This window comes from Garra rufa, chromosome 5, assembly GCF_049309525.1.
Source record: "Garra rufa chromosome 5, GarRuf1.0, whole genome shotgun sequence".
In the NCBI taxonomy this organism is placed as follows: domain Eukaryota; kingdom Metazoa; phylum Chordata; class Actinopteri; order Cypriniformes; family Cyprinidae; genus Garra; species Garra rufa.
Genome location: NC_133365.1, coordinates 27,590,187 through 27,604,946, shown reverse-complemented (window position 1 = coordinate 27,604,946; position 14,760 = coordinate 27,590,187). Strand labels below are relative to the sequence as shown.

The window sequence follows — 14,760 nt, the reverse complement described above, 5'->3', positions numbered from 1 at the left end:
TTGTCAAATTTCACTTTCTGCTACTAAATGTTTTGACATACCATTTCCCAGTTTATTTTATTTTATTCTTTTATATATAAAAATTATAACTCGATTTCACAGAAAGAACCATTTTGAGTCATTTTTTATTTTATTTTATTGTGAGAGTATACATTGATCTTGTAAATGAAATTAACAATAATTATATTTAAAAAAATCTTCACTGTACATTGAAACCAAAAGTGATCATGAAATCATCATCCTTGGTGAATTTATTGAGGTGTCCGTTCACCTGTAGAAAGCAGAGCAAGAGAACTGGAATTTGATTATTGAATAATAAAGAATCTTGTCTATCAACATTCTTTTAATATGCTTGTTCAGTTGAAGTCAAAAGTTTACATACACCTTGCAGAATCTGCAAAATGTTAATTATTTTACCCAAATAAGAAGTATCATACAAAATGCATTTTTTAAATTTAGTACTGACTTGAGTAAGATATTTCACATAAAGGAGATACAGGGGACTCATGAACAACTATCACCAAAAAAAAAAAAAAAAAAAAAAAATCAGACAGCTGTGGATCATTCAGGTAACAACACAGTATTAAGAATCAAGTGTATGTAAACTTATGAACAGGATGATTTTTATTAATTCAACTATTAATTTATCTTGTAGACTATATGTAAATGTATTTTATGTGAAATATCTTATTTAGGTCAGTATACTAAATAAAAACGTTATTTTGATAAAATAATTAACATTTTGAAGATTCTGCAAGGTGTATGTAAGCTTTTGACTTCAACTGTATGTGTTTTGAATCTGTAATTCATTCAGAATTTCTAAGATAAGGAAGTAAGACTGTGACCTTTTAAAAGTCATTTAAAAATGGTTTCTTGACAGGAAGTCATGACATTTATTTTATAAAACCTGATGTAATGCTTGCTAGAAACGTGCTTGCTAAAAGTGTAACACTGTATGTTAATACACGTACATGCTCACAGTGAAGGTTAATGAAGGAGAGGTCAAAGATCACCATCTTCATGCCTACAGAAAAGACAAACCAAGTGGTAAGTGAGGGAGAATGTGTGTGTGTTGTCTTTTATTGTATTTTTTATTGTTTGAATATTTTAAGTGCCTTACTTAGTAGACGCCTTGTTTCCACAGTTGAGCCTTTTGCCTGCCAGAAAAGAAGATAACGTTTGATTGTACAAGGAAAAAATGACGTGCATTTCTGTGTTTACGAGTATTTTTATTAGAATGTGTGCAGAGATTGCATGAATCTCACTGAAGACATACTCACTGAATATGATAACCATGCCCAAACAGAACAAAACAGCTGCAAAGATCAGCCCACCTTTTCTGATTAACTCATAATCTGGCATAAGCACACACACAGATAGTTACAAACAAGATATCTACAAAAGTGTGTCAAAAAATGCATTAATAGTTGTAAAGTACAACTTTATCTTCTATTTACTGGCTGTTGAGAGCAGGACTGTTGTTTACTTTGATATATACAAATATAAAACATTCACACTCACATTATCAACTTTAAATTGTGTTTATGATCATTTAACATTCGTGTTACTTTCATTTGAAGGAGTATAAGTAACTATCAGATGTTCTTACCATAGGTGAAATCCGCATCTGAGTACTCAGGTTTTTCTTAAAAGAACATGCAGAGGGTACAATGTTAACTTTAAACCTAGCATAAATATTATTTCTACCTTCTTTAATATGTTTAAATTTGTTAAATGGATAGTTCAACCAAAAATCAACCAAAACTTTTTGTTTCCAACATTCTTTAAATATCTTCTTTTATGTTTTGCAGGGGGGGAAAAAATCGGTTGTGAGGGTGAATAAATGATGTTAAAGTTTGGTTGAACTGTCCATCCAAGTTGTGTGACATATAATCTATGTTTAAAAGATTTAAAATTTTAATGCCTACACAGTCATGTGTTTTTAGTTTTCATATGTACTGATTATCAAAACAGTTTCTAAAGTTAAATCAAACTTACCCACTCCCATCGTTAGTAGTCGTGTGGGATCTCAAAGCTCTCCAAGTTGATAATTCCACAACTGTGATGTATGTGTGTGAGGGTGTAAGTCAAAGAGGAGTTTGAGTGTTTGCAGGGAGTTTCTTAAACTCTCTGATGGTGGAATTGTAACTGGTGGAGCGAATGACAAATCAGTGAGCGCTACAGGGAGGAGAGAAAGAGTGTGTGCTTCGCATATAACGACCTTCAAACCCTTCGCTCTGACCTGTCTTATCCAGTAAACCTCAAAACATGCACATAAACACAAGTCTTTGGGTCATTTCTTAATATCTAACCACTGAGCGGTGGTGAATGTGCCCTTGCAAAAAGCTGACAAGGTCATTAAAGCTCACTGAGAAACAAGTGGGCTGTGAGAGACAGATTTAATCTTTGAAGGCCAGATAATCTGATATCAGATAAATAAACAACTCATGATATAAAATACAAAAATGATATACACACATTTTGTAATATACACTTTTTATGTTAATAAATGTTAAATTATGTTAATAAATTACATTGATACGGTTCGTTTATCAGTTAGTTCTATTTCAGTGGGTAGTTAAAAATTAATCAGTAATTTCCTGAAGTGCACATAAAGAAGTGTAGAACAAATACATCATTTTAGTTTCATGTGGAAGTTTTTATAAATCTAACAGATTGTTTTAGTAGTTTACTCTTGTTTTCAAATAAGTGCAAGTGGAAAATTTTGACTCGTCTTTGTTTTTTTCTCTCTCCTTTTAATAAGTTGGAAAATAAATCTATCAGCGTGTAAAAAAGGACTAAGTGGGGTTGAAAGATCCTGACTTCAATTGTCTTCAAGAATAGTAATACTGTTTTTTTAACTAAAATAAAGCCATCACAGCCTGCTGCTTTACTCTCAGGGTGAAAGAGACTTCAATTCAATATACTGCTCCACTGTGTTCAGTTTAAAATATTATTGAAACACTTTACATATACAGTTGAGATCAAAAATGTACATACACCTTGCAGAATCTGCTAAATGTCTGCAAATTATTTTAGCAAAATAAGAGGGATCATACAAAATACATGTTGTTTTTTATTTAGTACTGACCTTAATATGATATTTCACATAAAAGATGTTTACATATAGCCCACAAGAAAACATAATAGTCGAATTTATAAAAATGACCCTGTTCAAAAGTTTACATACACTTGATTCTTACCTGAATAATCCACAGCTGTATTTTATTGTTTAGTGATAGTTGTTCATAAGTCACTTGTTTGTCGTGAACTGCCCGCTGTTCTTCAGATCCCTTTCCAACAATGACTGTATGATTTTAAGATCCATCTTTTCACACTGAGGACAACTGAGGGACTCATATGTAACTATTACAGAAGGTACCATCTCCCTGAAGCTCCAGAAGGAAAAACGATGCATTAAGAGCCAGGGGTGTAAACTTTTGAAATTAATGAAGTTGTGTACATTTTTCTTATTTTGCTTAAGTATCTTTTTTTTTTTTTTTTTTAGTACTGCCCCTCAGAACATTAACCCCCGGTTTCACAGACAAGGCTTAAACCTAGTCCTAGATTAAAATGTAAATCTGGGCTGTTTCAACTGAAAGAAACTTGCACTGACTGATCTTTAAATATATCACTGCCTTTGTTTTGTCTCAAAATGCACACCAGTTATGTTTTTTCTAAAGCACGTTTATAAAAATTACTTAAATGTCCTAATTGAACTATGGTCTAATCCTGGTTTAGGTTAAGCCCTGTCTATGAAACCAGGCCTAAGTATTAAGAATCAAGTGTATGTAAACTTTTGAATGGGATCATGTTTATGAATTCATCGAATATTTTCTGTTGTGGACTATAAGTAAATGTCTTTTATAATAAATATCTTGCTCAGGTCAGTACTAAAAAAAATAACATGCATTTTGTATGATCTCTCTTATTTTGGTAAAATAATTTACATTTTGCAGATTCTGCAAGATGTATGTAAATTTTTGATCTCAACTGTAACATGTTTTGCTAAGAAACAGTATTTCCTCCTCAATAATAGACCTGGTCAGTACATAATACACAATATACAGTGCGCTCAGAGAGAATTATACAGCTTCATTTTACTGGTATTTTGTTACAGACAGATACAGTAATGCAATCCATGTTTTTAATATCTCCAAAATACAAGACTTCACAGACACATTTACAAAAGCAATAAAGACTTTTTAGTTCTTCATGAATTAAATAATGAATTTAAAATTTTACAGAAATATATATTTACTTTAAAAGTGCATGTCACCGTGTGCTCTTTAACTTTAAAAAATGAGAAAACATTTCGGTACATAAAAATGTTCACACAGTGAGGATTTGTTCTTCATTGTTGTAGAAGGTCATGGTCGCGCTTGCTGTAATTAAGGAAACAGAGCGAGAAAGGCACAAGGACAGAAAAAGAGAATGGTAAGAGACTGTTTGTTAAGGAAATCTAAGTATGTTAACTCATGATGAACTCACAATGCTTATTTTATGTGTGTTTGCATGAAAAAATACAAAAAGTGTGTTTACCTGCATCTTGCCATATATCCACATTAGAAGTTTCCCTACGTTGCTGTAGACCCCTGGACGGTTTGCCTTTCCACAGCCATCTCCCCAACTTGTTACGCCTGCGAGAAACCATTTATCACCAACGTTACACACCATTGGACCTCCACTGTCCCCCTGGAGAGAGAGATTGAAAAAATATATATATATACTGAATGAACCAGGAAAATCATTTTAAAGAGTACAAAGTTCAAACTGCAATATAATATTATATCAAAAGGTGGCAGCATTTGTAAGCTTTTGAATATGAGAACGTGTCTTACCTGGCAGGAGTCTTTCCCTCCCTTAAGATCTCCTGCACACTGCATATTCTCAGTGATACGTCCGCCGTAAACAATAGCTGAGTTACACACACTGGAGTCTATCAGGTTTACATCGACCTTCAGCAAATCAGTGGAACTACTTTCTGCAAACACACACATGGAGAAAGGCCAGCATTATAGAGGGTTTGCACTTACGTCACAGTTTGGTCAGTTACCCGGATGTGTGGCCATATTGGAGATACTCAGATGTACACAACAGCATTGATTGCATGGTTAATGTACTATCGAATACGTTGTTTTGCTAATTTATGCTGTATAAACCATGGAATAAATGTGTGGAAGTTGCTAAATCATATAGAGAAGGACTTGGTAAGCAGGAAAGGGCGCAATATTTTGACAAACTAAAGTTAATAGGTGGTAAAGATAAGTATGAGCAGTATTAATTAAGATATTAGCCTAATATTTCACCTATCTGACCAGAAATGATAAGAACAAACACAAATGTTGTCAAGATTCTTGCCCTGGAAATCCTGGCTCAGTTTGGCCAGCCATAAACGCCTTTTGTTCCTTAGACAGTTTTTTGCACTCTTCTCCTTGATTTGTTATAACTTTTGGCAGTCTGTAGTACAGCCCAAAACATGACAATAATGGGCCATTTTCATCAGCAATAATCAGGAAACATTGCTAGTTCAGTTGGGTGGCACTGTCTACGTTCAGTGCCGCCAATATGGCCGATTGATGACGAGTTGTAAAAACACTTAAATAAATACATAAATCAACACATTCAAACTCAACTAAATACATATAATACATATATATACATACCAGCCTGGAACCAGGTAACTCCAAAACCTGTGGTCCAGCACTGTTTGGCAGGAGGAAACGTCTGGCCAAACACAGGCAAGCAGACAGGCTGTATATTACCTTAAATAGTAAGTACAAAACATGTCAGTGATCAGAAGTGCCTCTTTAATTTATACTATTTATAATACTGTAATTTTAGAATTTAGTGCTGAGTATGGTTAATAGCTACAGTTATGTCAGGTAAACAATGAAATAAAATGTTATGTATTATACATCATATGTCGTTGAGTACCTATGTATTTATAATCTGTGTATGTGTACAAACTTACTGGCAGGTTTAGTGAGTTTTAGCAAGGCAATATCATTGTTTTTTGTCGTTGAGTCATATTTCTCATGTAAAATGATTTGCTGTACACTATATGGGGTGGGAAGCCGGAGCTGGGACACAAAACCAATATACACTTTCCAGTTACCAGGTGACTGAGAGCCAGCTGTTCCTCTAAGAAAGGGGGGGTAATTAATGTTAATTATAATTGCAGGCCACGATATTGTTTCCAACATGTAGACTAGTCTTCAAATCTGTGTAATGTAATGTATACTGACTTGGGGAAGCAGTGAGCAGCAGTAATGACGAAGTGTGGAGCCACCAGAGATCCTCCACATGTGTGACCTCCTTGGAAATGCAGACTGGCCTGCCACGGCCACTCACCCTCAGCAGCCAGACTTCCCCCTATGATCCTCGATCCTGGTGGCTTTCCACACTCTAAACAGAGAAGAAGGGAAAGTAAGAGAATGTTTAGACTTAGATAGCATTATCATGCAGTGATAACATGTAGCAACAGTGTGGGGTACTCACTACTGCACTGCAGGGAGACAGTCTGCTGATCAGAACAGGATGTACTGCAATTAAAACAACATTGTTACACACACAATAGTGACCAAGAGCATTGTGTTTTGCTGTTTCTTCACACCTTACTGCATCTAAATATACTGAATTATTATACATTGCCAAGTCCACAGTTATACCTTTATCGAGTGTCTATTTACACTTGCCTTGTTGGCAGAGGCTATTTACGCTAACTCTGCCCACGAACGTGTGGTTGGACTAGTCAACATTACAAAAGACACCAGCTCCAGTAGCGCGTAACAGTGACTTTTTAACGCGATCGACTCAAGTTCGAATCCGCCTTTAGCCAAACTTGTTCTTCACCCTTTTCACATCACGTATCAGATCAGAAAGATTTTTTTTAATAAAGTGAAAAAAATTATCGAAAGGTGGAAAATAAATGTATGGGTTAGGGGTAAGTGTGTGGAGGGCTTGTACCAATAAGGTGGCATCCATTTACTGTATTGACCTGAATATAAGACAAGTTTTTTTTTCTTGGAAATACATCTGAATAAACGTGTTCGTCTTATATTCAGGGTGTAGACATGTTAATAATACACCCACATACGTTATGTAATGTTTGTCACTAATAGTAGATCAACGCGATTGAAAACAAAAGAAAAAGAAAAGCTTACAGCAAAATGAGTCTTGACTGTCATGTTAGCCTGATGGAACCAAACTTCCTTTGTAAGTGATTTTAAAACATAAGACAGTACCCAGATTTGAAGACTACATTAAGATTTCACTTATACTGTTAATGAAATTTTGGTAGGCTGCTATGAGATGGATAGCCTAATTGTTATATAATTAAGGGTTACCTGTTATTTTTATGGTATATTAAAAAAAGTGTATAATTTTTAATGCGACTGTTAGTGCATTTTACCAGTATTTACCATACTTTCAAAACAAAAACAAAAAAGGAAAAATCTGCATATGTTTGCATGATTCATTTCACCAGACTGCTTTGTAAACGATTGTCAGTACAAAGCAGGTTTTGCTAAAAAGTTGTGATGGCTCGTACCAACTGTTTGTGACCCAGCTTCACCTCCAGAAGAAGTGAGTATACATTTTTATTATGAATCTTTGCAAATCGCCTTTCCTGATAATGTGCTAAATAGCAAGTTCCACGGCAAATGTGGCTAAAGTTAACAGCTTCACGCCGTGTCTACACTGGATGTGAATGATGCAGTGTGACAAAATACTGTAAAACTCAGGGCTTTATAAAGGTGTTTGTTAATGAATAAGTCATTTACAAATGTATTTTAAATCGTTTTAAGCAGTTGTAACTTCATGAATAAGAATGGTGACTTTAATGCAAGAATGAAAGAGAGGGGCAGGGTGAGCAGTAGCTCATTATCATTTAAAGAGACATGCACCGAAATGGGTCGCTGTGAACAGAACTGTTTTTGACAAGGTAAAGGGGTGTTGTTTTATACTACCATTGAGAAATTTTAACCAAAGTATGTTAAGTAGTGTTATAGACTTTTCATGTAGACCCTAAAGAAAAATACCAACTTGTGGAAAATGGGTATCCGATATAATGTGCAATATCATGCTATACAATGCATATAATGTAATGTAATATTGAGGTGCAAATATCTGCCACTTGCATTAGTTAGTATAGTTAGTATAAATAACTTCTAATTATGTATTTAACATAAACTTTAGCATTAGCATAACATTAGCTCCACATCCACTGACTGCTCTAGCATCATCTGCTTTTGTTGGAGTGTTTTTGTTTTCTGTAGGTTAAATTAGATTTTTTTTTTTTTGGCATTCTGTGTTTTTAATCGGCAAATTATACATGTTTCTGGTTTTTACCTGATATTAACACTCTCCTGGATGGTGTTTGTAAACTGATTGTTCAAACTTTGAAAGGTGGATGAGCTGGTTGGCATGACAACACTTTCATAACTCCTGTAAAGCACACAAACCGAAACACACTTCATACTGATATTCTTAATAATGTTTAATGTTTGTTTGCTTGTTATTCAACACCCTGACAGCTTCCATGATTTTTTTTTTTTAAATATATATAAAAAAAGAATAGAAAAATTATATAAAAAATCATGAAAACCAATAATCTCTAAATAACTGTAAAAAAAAATCTTTTAAATGTTTTATGTTTAATATGTGCCTTTATTGTTTAGATCACAAGTATAATATGTGTTTGAGTGTGTATGTGTGCGTGTGTTATACTTACTCTTTGAAGCCAAGCTGTTGGCAGGTTTGGTCTGCTATGGTTTTATTCCAGCCCTCTGCGCAGACTGGAAAGAAGTCTTTGCTCTTAGAGGTCATGACCTGCAATTCATTTTCTGCACCAAACCGCACTGTAGAAACATTCAATTCAAATCAGTATAAGATTTCCCACTGTAAAGAGATTTCATTGTTGACATGAGATTGACACTGACCACAGCGAGTTTCATCACTGCCTAGAGAACAGTCTCTCTTCCCATCACAGTTGACTGATGAAGTGGGGCATGTGTCTGTCTCCGCTTCTTTCTCTGACAGAGCCCATAGTGACGGCCCATAACGCACTGTGCAGGAGTTGAATATTGAGTTAAAACTGTACCTGTGAAAGGTTACTCATCTTGGAGACTGCACCAAGAAGTTTAAATTTAGTTTGAAGTCCTAGCTAGAAAGTTATGTAAGCGTTAACCTAAAATACAGTATTTAATGTCTGATAAAAAAGTAGTGGGCAGAAGAGCAGAAATGTCAATATTATTTCATACTTAAATAAAATATATGCTTACCTCCCATCCAGACGGCAATTACAACCAGTGCAACTATAACAGCAGTACCACTCGACCCGCCATAGCAATACCTTTTGTTCCTGAATGAGGGAGCTTGACTTCTCTGTGTCGGGACTGCAGAAAGAAAACAACAATGGCTATTGACACAAATAAATAAATGATAAAAATGGTTTTAAACATTTCTTTTAAATTATGATTACTCAATTTCTTTTAATGACCATGTTTTAAAGACCTATTTGTGTGCATTGGTAGTGTGTGCTATTAAATATTACTTGTCTGTACTACACAAGGAGCAGGTGTTTGATGTACTGGCTGAGGTATGTAGCACGGCTGGACTTGGGTGGCTGACAATGTCTGAAGACTCGGATATGAAGGTGGAGGTGTGTTGTGATTCACCACAGAGTCATATGAGGGAGGAAACTCAGCCTGTATTCATAAAATAAATGTGACATATTTATAAATCTGTATTTTTATAAACACTGTTCACTCTCAACTGTCATTCAGGTAAAACCACAGTAAACATAATTGTACTGTCAATCAGAGTTCAAATGAATTGTTTATACATTTATGATAAGTTTTATATTCAAGGCCATGCTTAACTTCCTAACTACCAGTGTTTTTCATGTCATTGCATTGTTTAAAGCATAAGAAAAAATATGTTTTATTCATGTTATGCTATGTTCTCTCACCAGTTTTTTTTTCTTTTTAAATTTTTAACATATCAAACTTTGTATATAGATTACTTTCACTTATGTTATGAAAGATATAACAGAATGATTTGATATACCATTTTGCCTTATGCAACGTGTGTAAAATGGGTTTTCCCATTATGTACAGTGTGGCATATTAATGTACACACTGTTTGAATATTAATGTATTTTTGGGGTAACATGTAATGAAAAAAGAAGTGTAATAGTTGGAAGTGTAATATAAGATTTTCATAATAATATCTAACATTTTAAAGGAATATTGATGTATAATTTATTTCCCTGTTTCCATATTTTGATTTGAAACCCCATAATATATCCTGAGATGTGATTTATGACAAACAATTTGAAAATTAGTCAGATGATCATTACAAAATATTATCATATTTCTATAAGTGTGTTGAAGTTGATCACTAAATTAATGTCAGCCATTTTTAAAGACCAAGAAGAGGGAATGGTTATGGTGAAACTTCCAAACATTTTGGCCCTGAATGTGCTCTACAAGACGCCCAGAGTGTGAAAACTGTGACGTAAAGTTTACAGAGAAATTCACTAAAATATAAATATAATCTTCTGTGGAGTTGCTCTACTGTTTAACAAGAAGTGATTTCTTGCAGAGTAATTATTTGTTATTTATACATCAATTCATATAAATCTCTCTCTGGATGTAACATAGCCACCTCCTCACCACCAGAGGGCGAAATTATCGGTAAACTTAACTATTCTCTAAAAAAATTCTCTAACAATGACACGATTTTACTCCTGATTTGTGGTACATTTGAATGCATCTGTTATGCAGATATGGACAGGGCATTATCATGTGAGACACTAACCTGCTGATACACATCAATCTACAACACACTGGCTAGGAAGTATTTGACTGCATAGGGATTTGGTAGCAGGTGAAGGAAGACGATGAAACCAAAATATCCTTTACTTTTTTTTAGCCCTGCCTGCCTGACCCAATGAGCCTCTTTTCCATATTCAAATGAGCGTTTCAAAATTCCTGTACAAACTCCTGTGTACAGACATGCTGTACTGACATTGTAAAGACAGAAGCAAGATGTTACATGGAGTTGACAGAGCAATCTAAGACAGGTCTCTTAGTCACTTAAATGTATATAAATAGGTTAATTGTCTATCTTGAATTTGTTGTACTGTTTTTCATAATGAAACCAGACCCTTCTTATGGTGCGTTCACACCGCACACTTTGTCTGCGTCAGGCAACGCACCTAACGCATCTAGTTTGACGCATGTACGTTGAAGCTGGCAACGCTTGCTTTTTGGTGCGTTCACACCGCACACGTCAGGCAACGCTCCCAACGCATCTAGTTTTCTGCACACTTCCCCTGAATAAACCATGGCAAACTATTGGGACTGGACATTTTGGAATCCTCTCATGAACATGTTTCGCTAGCTAACGAAATGGGAAATAATTACGTTGAGAAAAGATTTGACAACCCGATCTCTTCAGCGATCTTCATCCAAGCAAGTTCCTTTACATTCCTGTCTTTATACAACAACGAGAACGGATCATACAATTCTCTGCGATTGCAGACGGCTAGAATAAGTTTGTAGCCGTCTTCAATCGCAGAGAATTGTATGTTGTTGTTTTTCTGCTCCCGCTTCATTCAAAATACGTGTGGTGACGTCGCTACAGTGAGACGCTCTGATTGGTTGACGCACTGCGTCAAGTGCGTTAAGTCCGTCAAAAGTTCAACTAGCTGAACTTCTGCGTTGCTTGCGTTGGCTGCGTTGACGCTTGAAACGCAGGTAACGCTTGAAAAGTTGACGGATCCAACGGACACAACGCAACGCAGAGCCTCTGACGGACCTCTGACGGACTCAACCATTGACTTTACATGTAATCTTGCCGCAACTGACGCATGACGGTTTGGGCGGTGTGAACGCAGCATAACGGTGCGTTCACACTACAGCGTCAAATTTGTGCTCAGTGCCGCTGGCAACGCTAAAACGCCACTGCTTTGGGGTGTGACTAATTTAGGGCAGAGCACGCCTCTGAAAAACAATGTTCACACCCTATTTACGTTCCATTGTCTTCTTTTAACGGCGGTTCGCAAACTAAACTGTAGCGTATACTAACAACATGCAAAGTACATTTACTTTTGCGTGACTTTTTCAATAATATGTGATTTCAGCTCAGTAATCCACCAGTTTCGGAAACATGCGTCATAATCTTGCCTTGCCTACTTTTCACAGCAATTGGTTGTCGCCCGGCGTTTTGCGCTCGAGATTTGCATAAAGTTGAGGAATGCCCAACCTTTTGACGCTCTCAGCCGCTCTCAACGCTTTCTCCGCAACGCTTCCAATCCCAAAATGCACCACGCGACCGTTTACGCTCAACTTCCACATGAATGAATTGAAAACGCTCGCTTCGTCCCGCTCGCTACGTGCCAGTGTGAACGCACCGTAAGGCCTGTTTCACACTGCACACAATGTATAAATAAAGTCACAATGCATCTGTAACAGCATGCTTCAGCACTATAGGCTACAACAAAATTAAGTGATTTCTGGGATACTTCACTGTATATATTTATATATACGTATGTATATTTAAAATAATAGTTTCTATTTCAGTATACTTAAAAATATAATTTATTTCTGTGACACAAAGCTTAATTTTCTTTAGTCATTATTCCAGTCATAAGTGTCACACGATTCTTCAGAAATCGTTCTCATATGCTGATTTATAATCAACGTTTGAAACAGTTGTGCTGCTTAATATTGTTTTGGTCAGTAATTTTTTTTCTTTCTTTTTAAAAAAAAAAATAATTTTATTCAGCAAGGATGTGTTAAATTAATGAAAAGTGATAGTAAAGACTTATATTGTTATGAAAAATGTTTATGTAAAATAAGTGCTGTACTTTCAAACTTTTTATTCATCATTTCAGTTTTTTTTTTGATCAAATAAACGCAACCTTGATGAGGAGAAGAGATTTCTTTTAAAAAAACATTAAACATCTTACCAACTAATGAACAGCAGTCCATATATACACTTTTTTATATCACCCATATTACCTATTAATCATTAACTGGTTTTCTAATAAGGGTATATACACCACACACAAAAGTAGTGTAAGCCTATTTATTTTGGTTTCTATATTGACAGGTTACAGTATTCTGCATAAGCGGTATAAGCATAAGCAGATGACTTGCAATGTTTTTATTTATTTTTTTATTTTTATTTTTTGCCATGCATAGTGTACTGAACCTCAAAAGAGTGGATGTAGGTTACAGTGACAAGCATTTATAGTATGTCTGACTAAATCCATAGGATTTAAGTGGTTTATCTGTTCTCCGTATTTAGATTTAGCAAAAAAATAATGTTTAGAGTAATTCTCAATGACCAACTTGCAATAAATGACGCTGTAAATTTAGATTTTAAACACAGTGTTGTTTCTTTTCTTTCTTTTTTTTTTTACTAGGATTGTTTTGTGACATTCATAATCAGCCCTTCCTTCTTATGGCATGTTGCAGAGCTTATTCTCTCTTTAATAGCATCCAGTTGGAACATGTTTTGTTTTTTATGTTTCACACAGTGAACCATTCACTCAGTCACGTATCATATGCCTCATTTTTAGAAATCTATTACTTTTTAATATCCAAATTAGGTTACTCATTCTATAAATACATTCTACCTAAGAAAGCTAGAATGTATATGTGTTAATAATTAGTACAGGTAACTAGGCCAGAATACAAGACAACTGTACACACAAGCTTATCACTAAGAGAAAAAAACATCTTAAAGTGACACTAATAGATTCACAATAATATAGAAACAAAATCACAAAACAAAAGTTGTATCAAAACTGCCCACAAAAGAACAGACTTGAAATACAAGAAATAAATATTTATATGTATTCCATATACCAGTTTATCCATGTTTGAGAACATTTTGTTGGGTATTAAAGTATTCATACCTGTCTGTGCTCCATTAGTAAGAATCCGTATAAGCGATCGAAAAGATTCAACCTGTACCTAAGCTATGTATTTATTTTCTGTCATACACCTGCTAGTGGCGCAGTACAACTCTTACATCATCAGAGCAGGACACTCAACCTGTCGTAGCTCATTTCATTCTCTCTCCCTCTTTCACCTGTTTAACTGGTTTTACAAGCAACCTTTTTAAACAGAGTTTCTTAACTACATGTCCATAGAAACATTGTAAAGCAGATACACAAATAGAGAAACAGAAGTTTCCATTAGCTGCTTTCATCATAAATAAAAATTGGGAAACTTGTTTAATTGATGACTGTCATTCTCCATCACACAAGTGTGTTTACATATAGATCACGTTTCACCCAGTAAACAATTTAAGAAAAAAGGCAAGATAATCTAGGGTGCTGAATATATTGAGAATGACAGTAAACGTCAGCAATCACAGATGAACTGAAAGTAGAGAATGGACACACCTGCACACAAACTCACAATCACATTTGTAAATAGTGTTGAGTCAATTTCTAATACAAAACCGGCAAATGTGCATCAGTAACAGGCGTATTTCTGACGTGTTTATAAACCTTGGTATTTTGAACGTCATAACTTTTATTCAGCAAGGTGTGTCTTTTAGAAGACAAACAATAAAAGACAACATCTGTCATTCAAGAAACAAATTCTTCTCTGCTGCTGTGCTTATTTAAGGTATTTAAATTAAAGTGACAAAGTTATTTAAGCTATTTGAACTTTTTAGGAGTCTGAGAATTACATTTAAACCTAATTTGAAATCTAAGGTTGAATTCAGAGCACC

The 14,760-nt window shown here is 34.9% G+C and overlaps 2 protein-coding genes across 2 annotated transcripts; both read right to left on the bottom strand.

Moving 5' to 3' along the window:
* Window positions 1-106: 106 nt before the first annotated feature.
* fxyd2 (FXYD domain containing ion transport regulator 2) lies at window positions 107-2,146 on the bottom strand. Its single transcript, XM_073839342.1, has 6 exons — window positions 1,999-2,146; window positions 1,610-1,645; window positions 1,281-1,355; window positions 1,121-1,157; window positions 972-1,024; window positions 107-271 (listed from the first exon to the last, which is right to left on the bottom strand). Exons 1-5 carry the CDS (start codon window positions 2,006-2,008, stop codon window positions 1,003-1,005), a joined length of 180 nt encoding a protein of 59 aa, XP_073695443.1. The 5' UTR covers window positions 2,009-2,146; the 3' UTR covers window positions 107-271; window positions 972-1,002.
* A 1,987-nt stretch (window positions 2,147-4,133) lies between these two features.
* On the bottom strand, window positions 4,134-14,034 carry tmprss13b (transmembrane serine protease 13b). The gene is made up of 13 exons (XM_073841343.1): window positions 13,934-14,034; window positions 9,557-9,710; window positions 9,285-9,398; window positions 8,943-9,068; window positions 8,735-8,861; window positions 8,353-8,448; window positions 6,502-6,545; window positions 6,249-6,408; window positions 5,975-6,144; window positions 5,667-5,765; window positions 4,842-4,984; window positions 4,543-4,695; window positions 4,134-4,385 (listed from the first exon to the last, which is right to left on the bottom strand). The coding sequence occupies exons 1-13, from the start codon at window positions 13,946-13,948 to the stop codon at window positions 4,371-4,373; spliced, it is 1,416 nt and encodes a 471-aa protein (XP_073697444.1). The 5' UTR covers window positions 13,949-14,034; the 3' UTR covers window positions 4,134-4,370.
* Window positions 14,035-14,760: the final 726 nt, after the last annotated feature.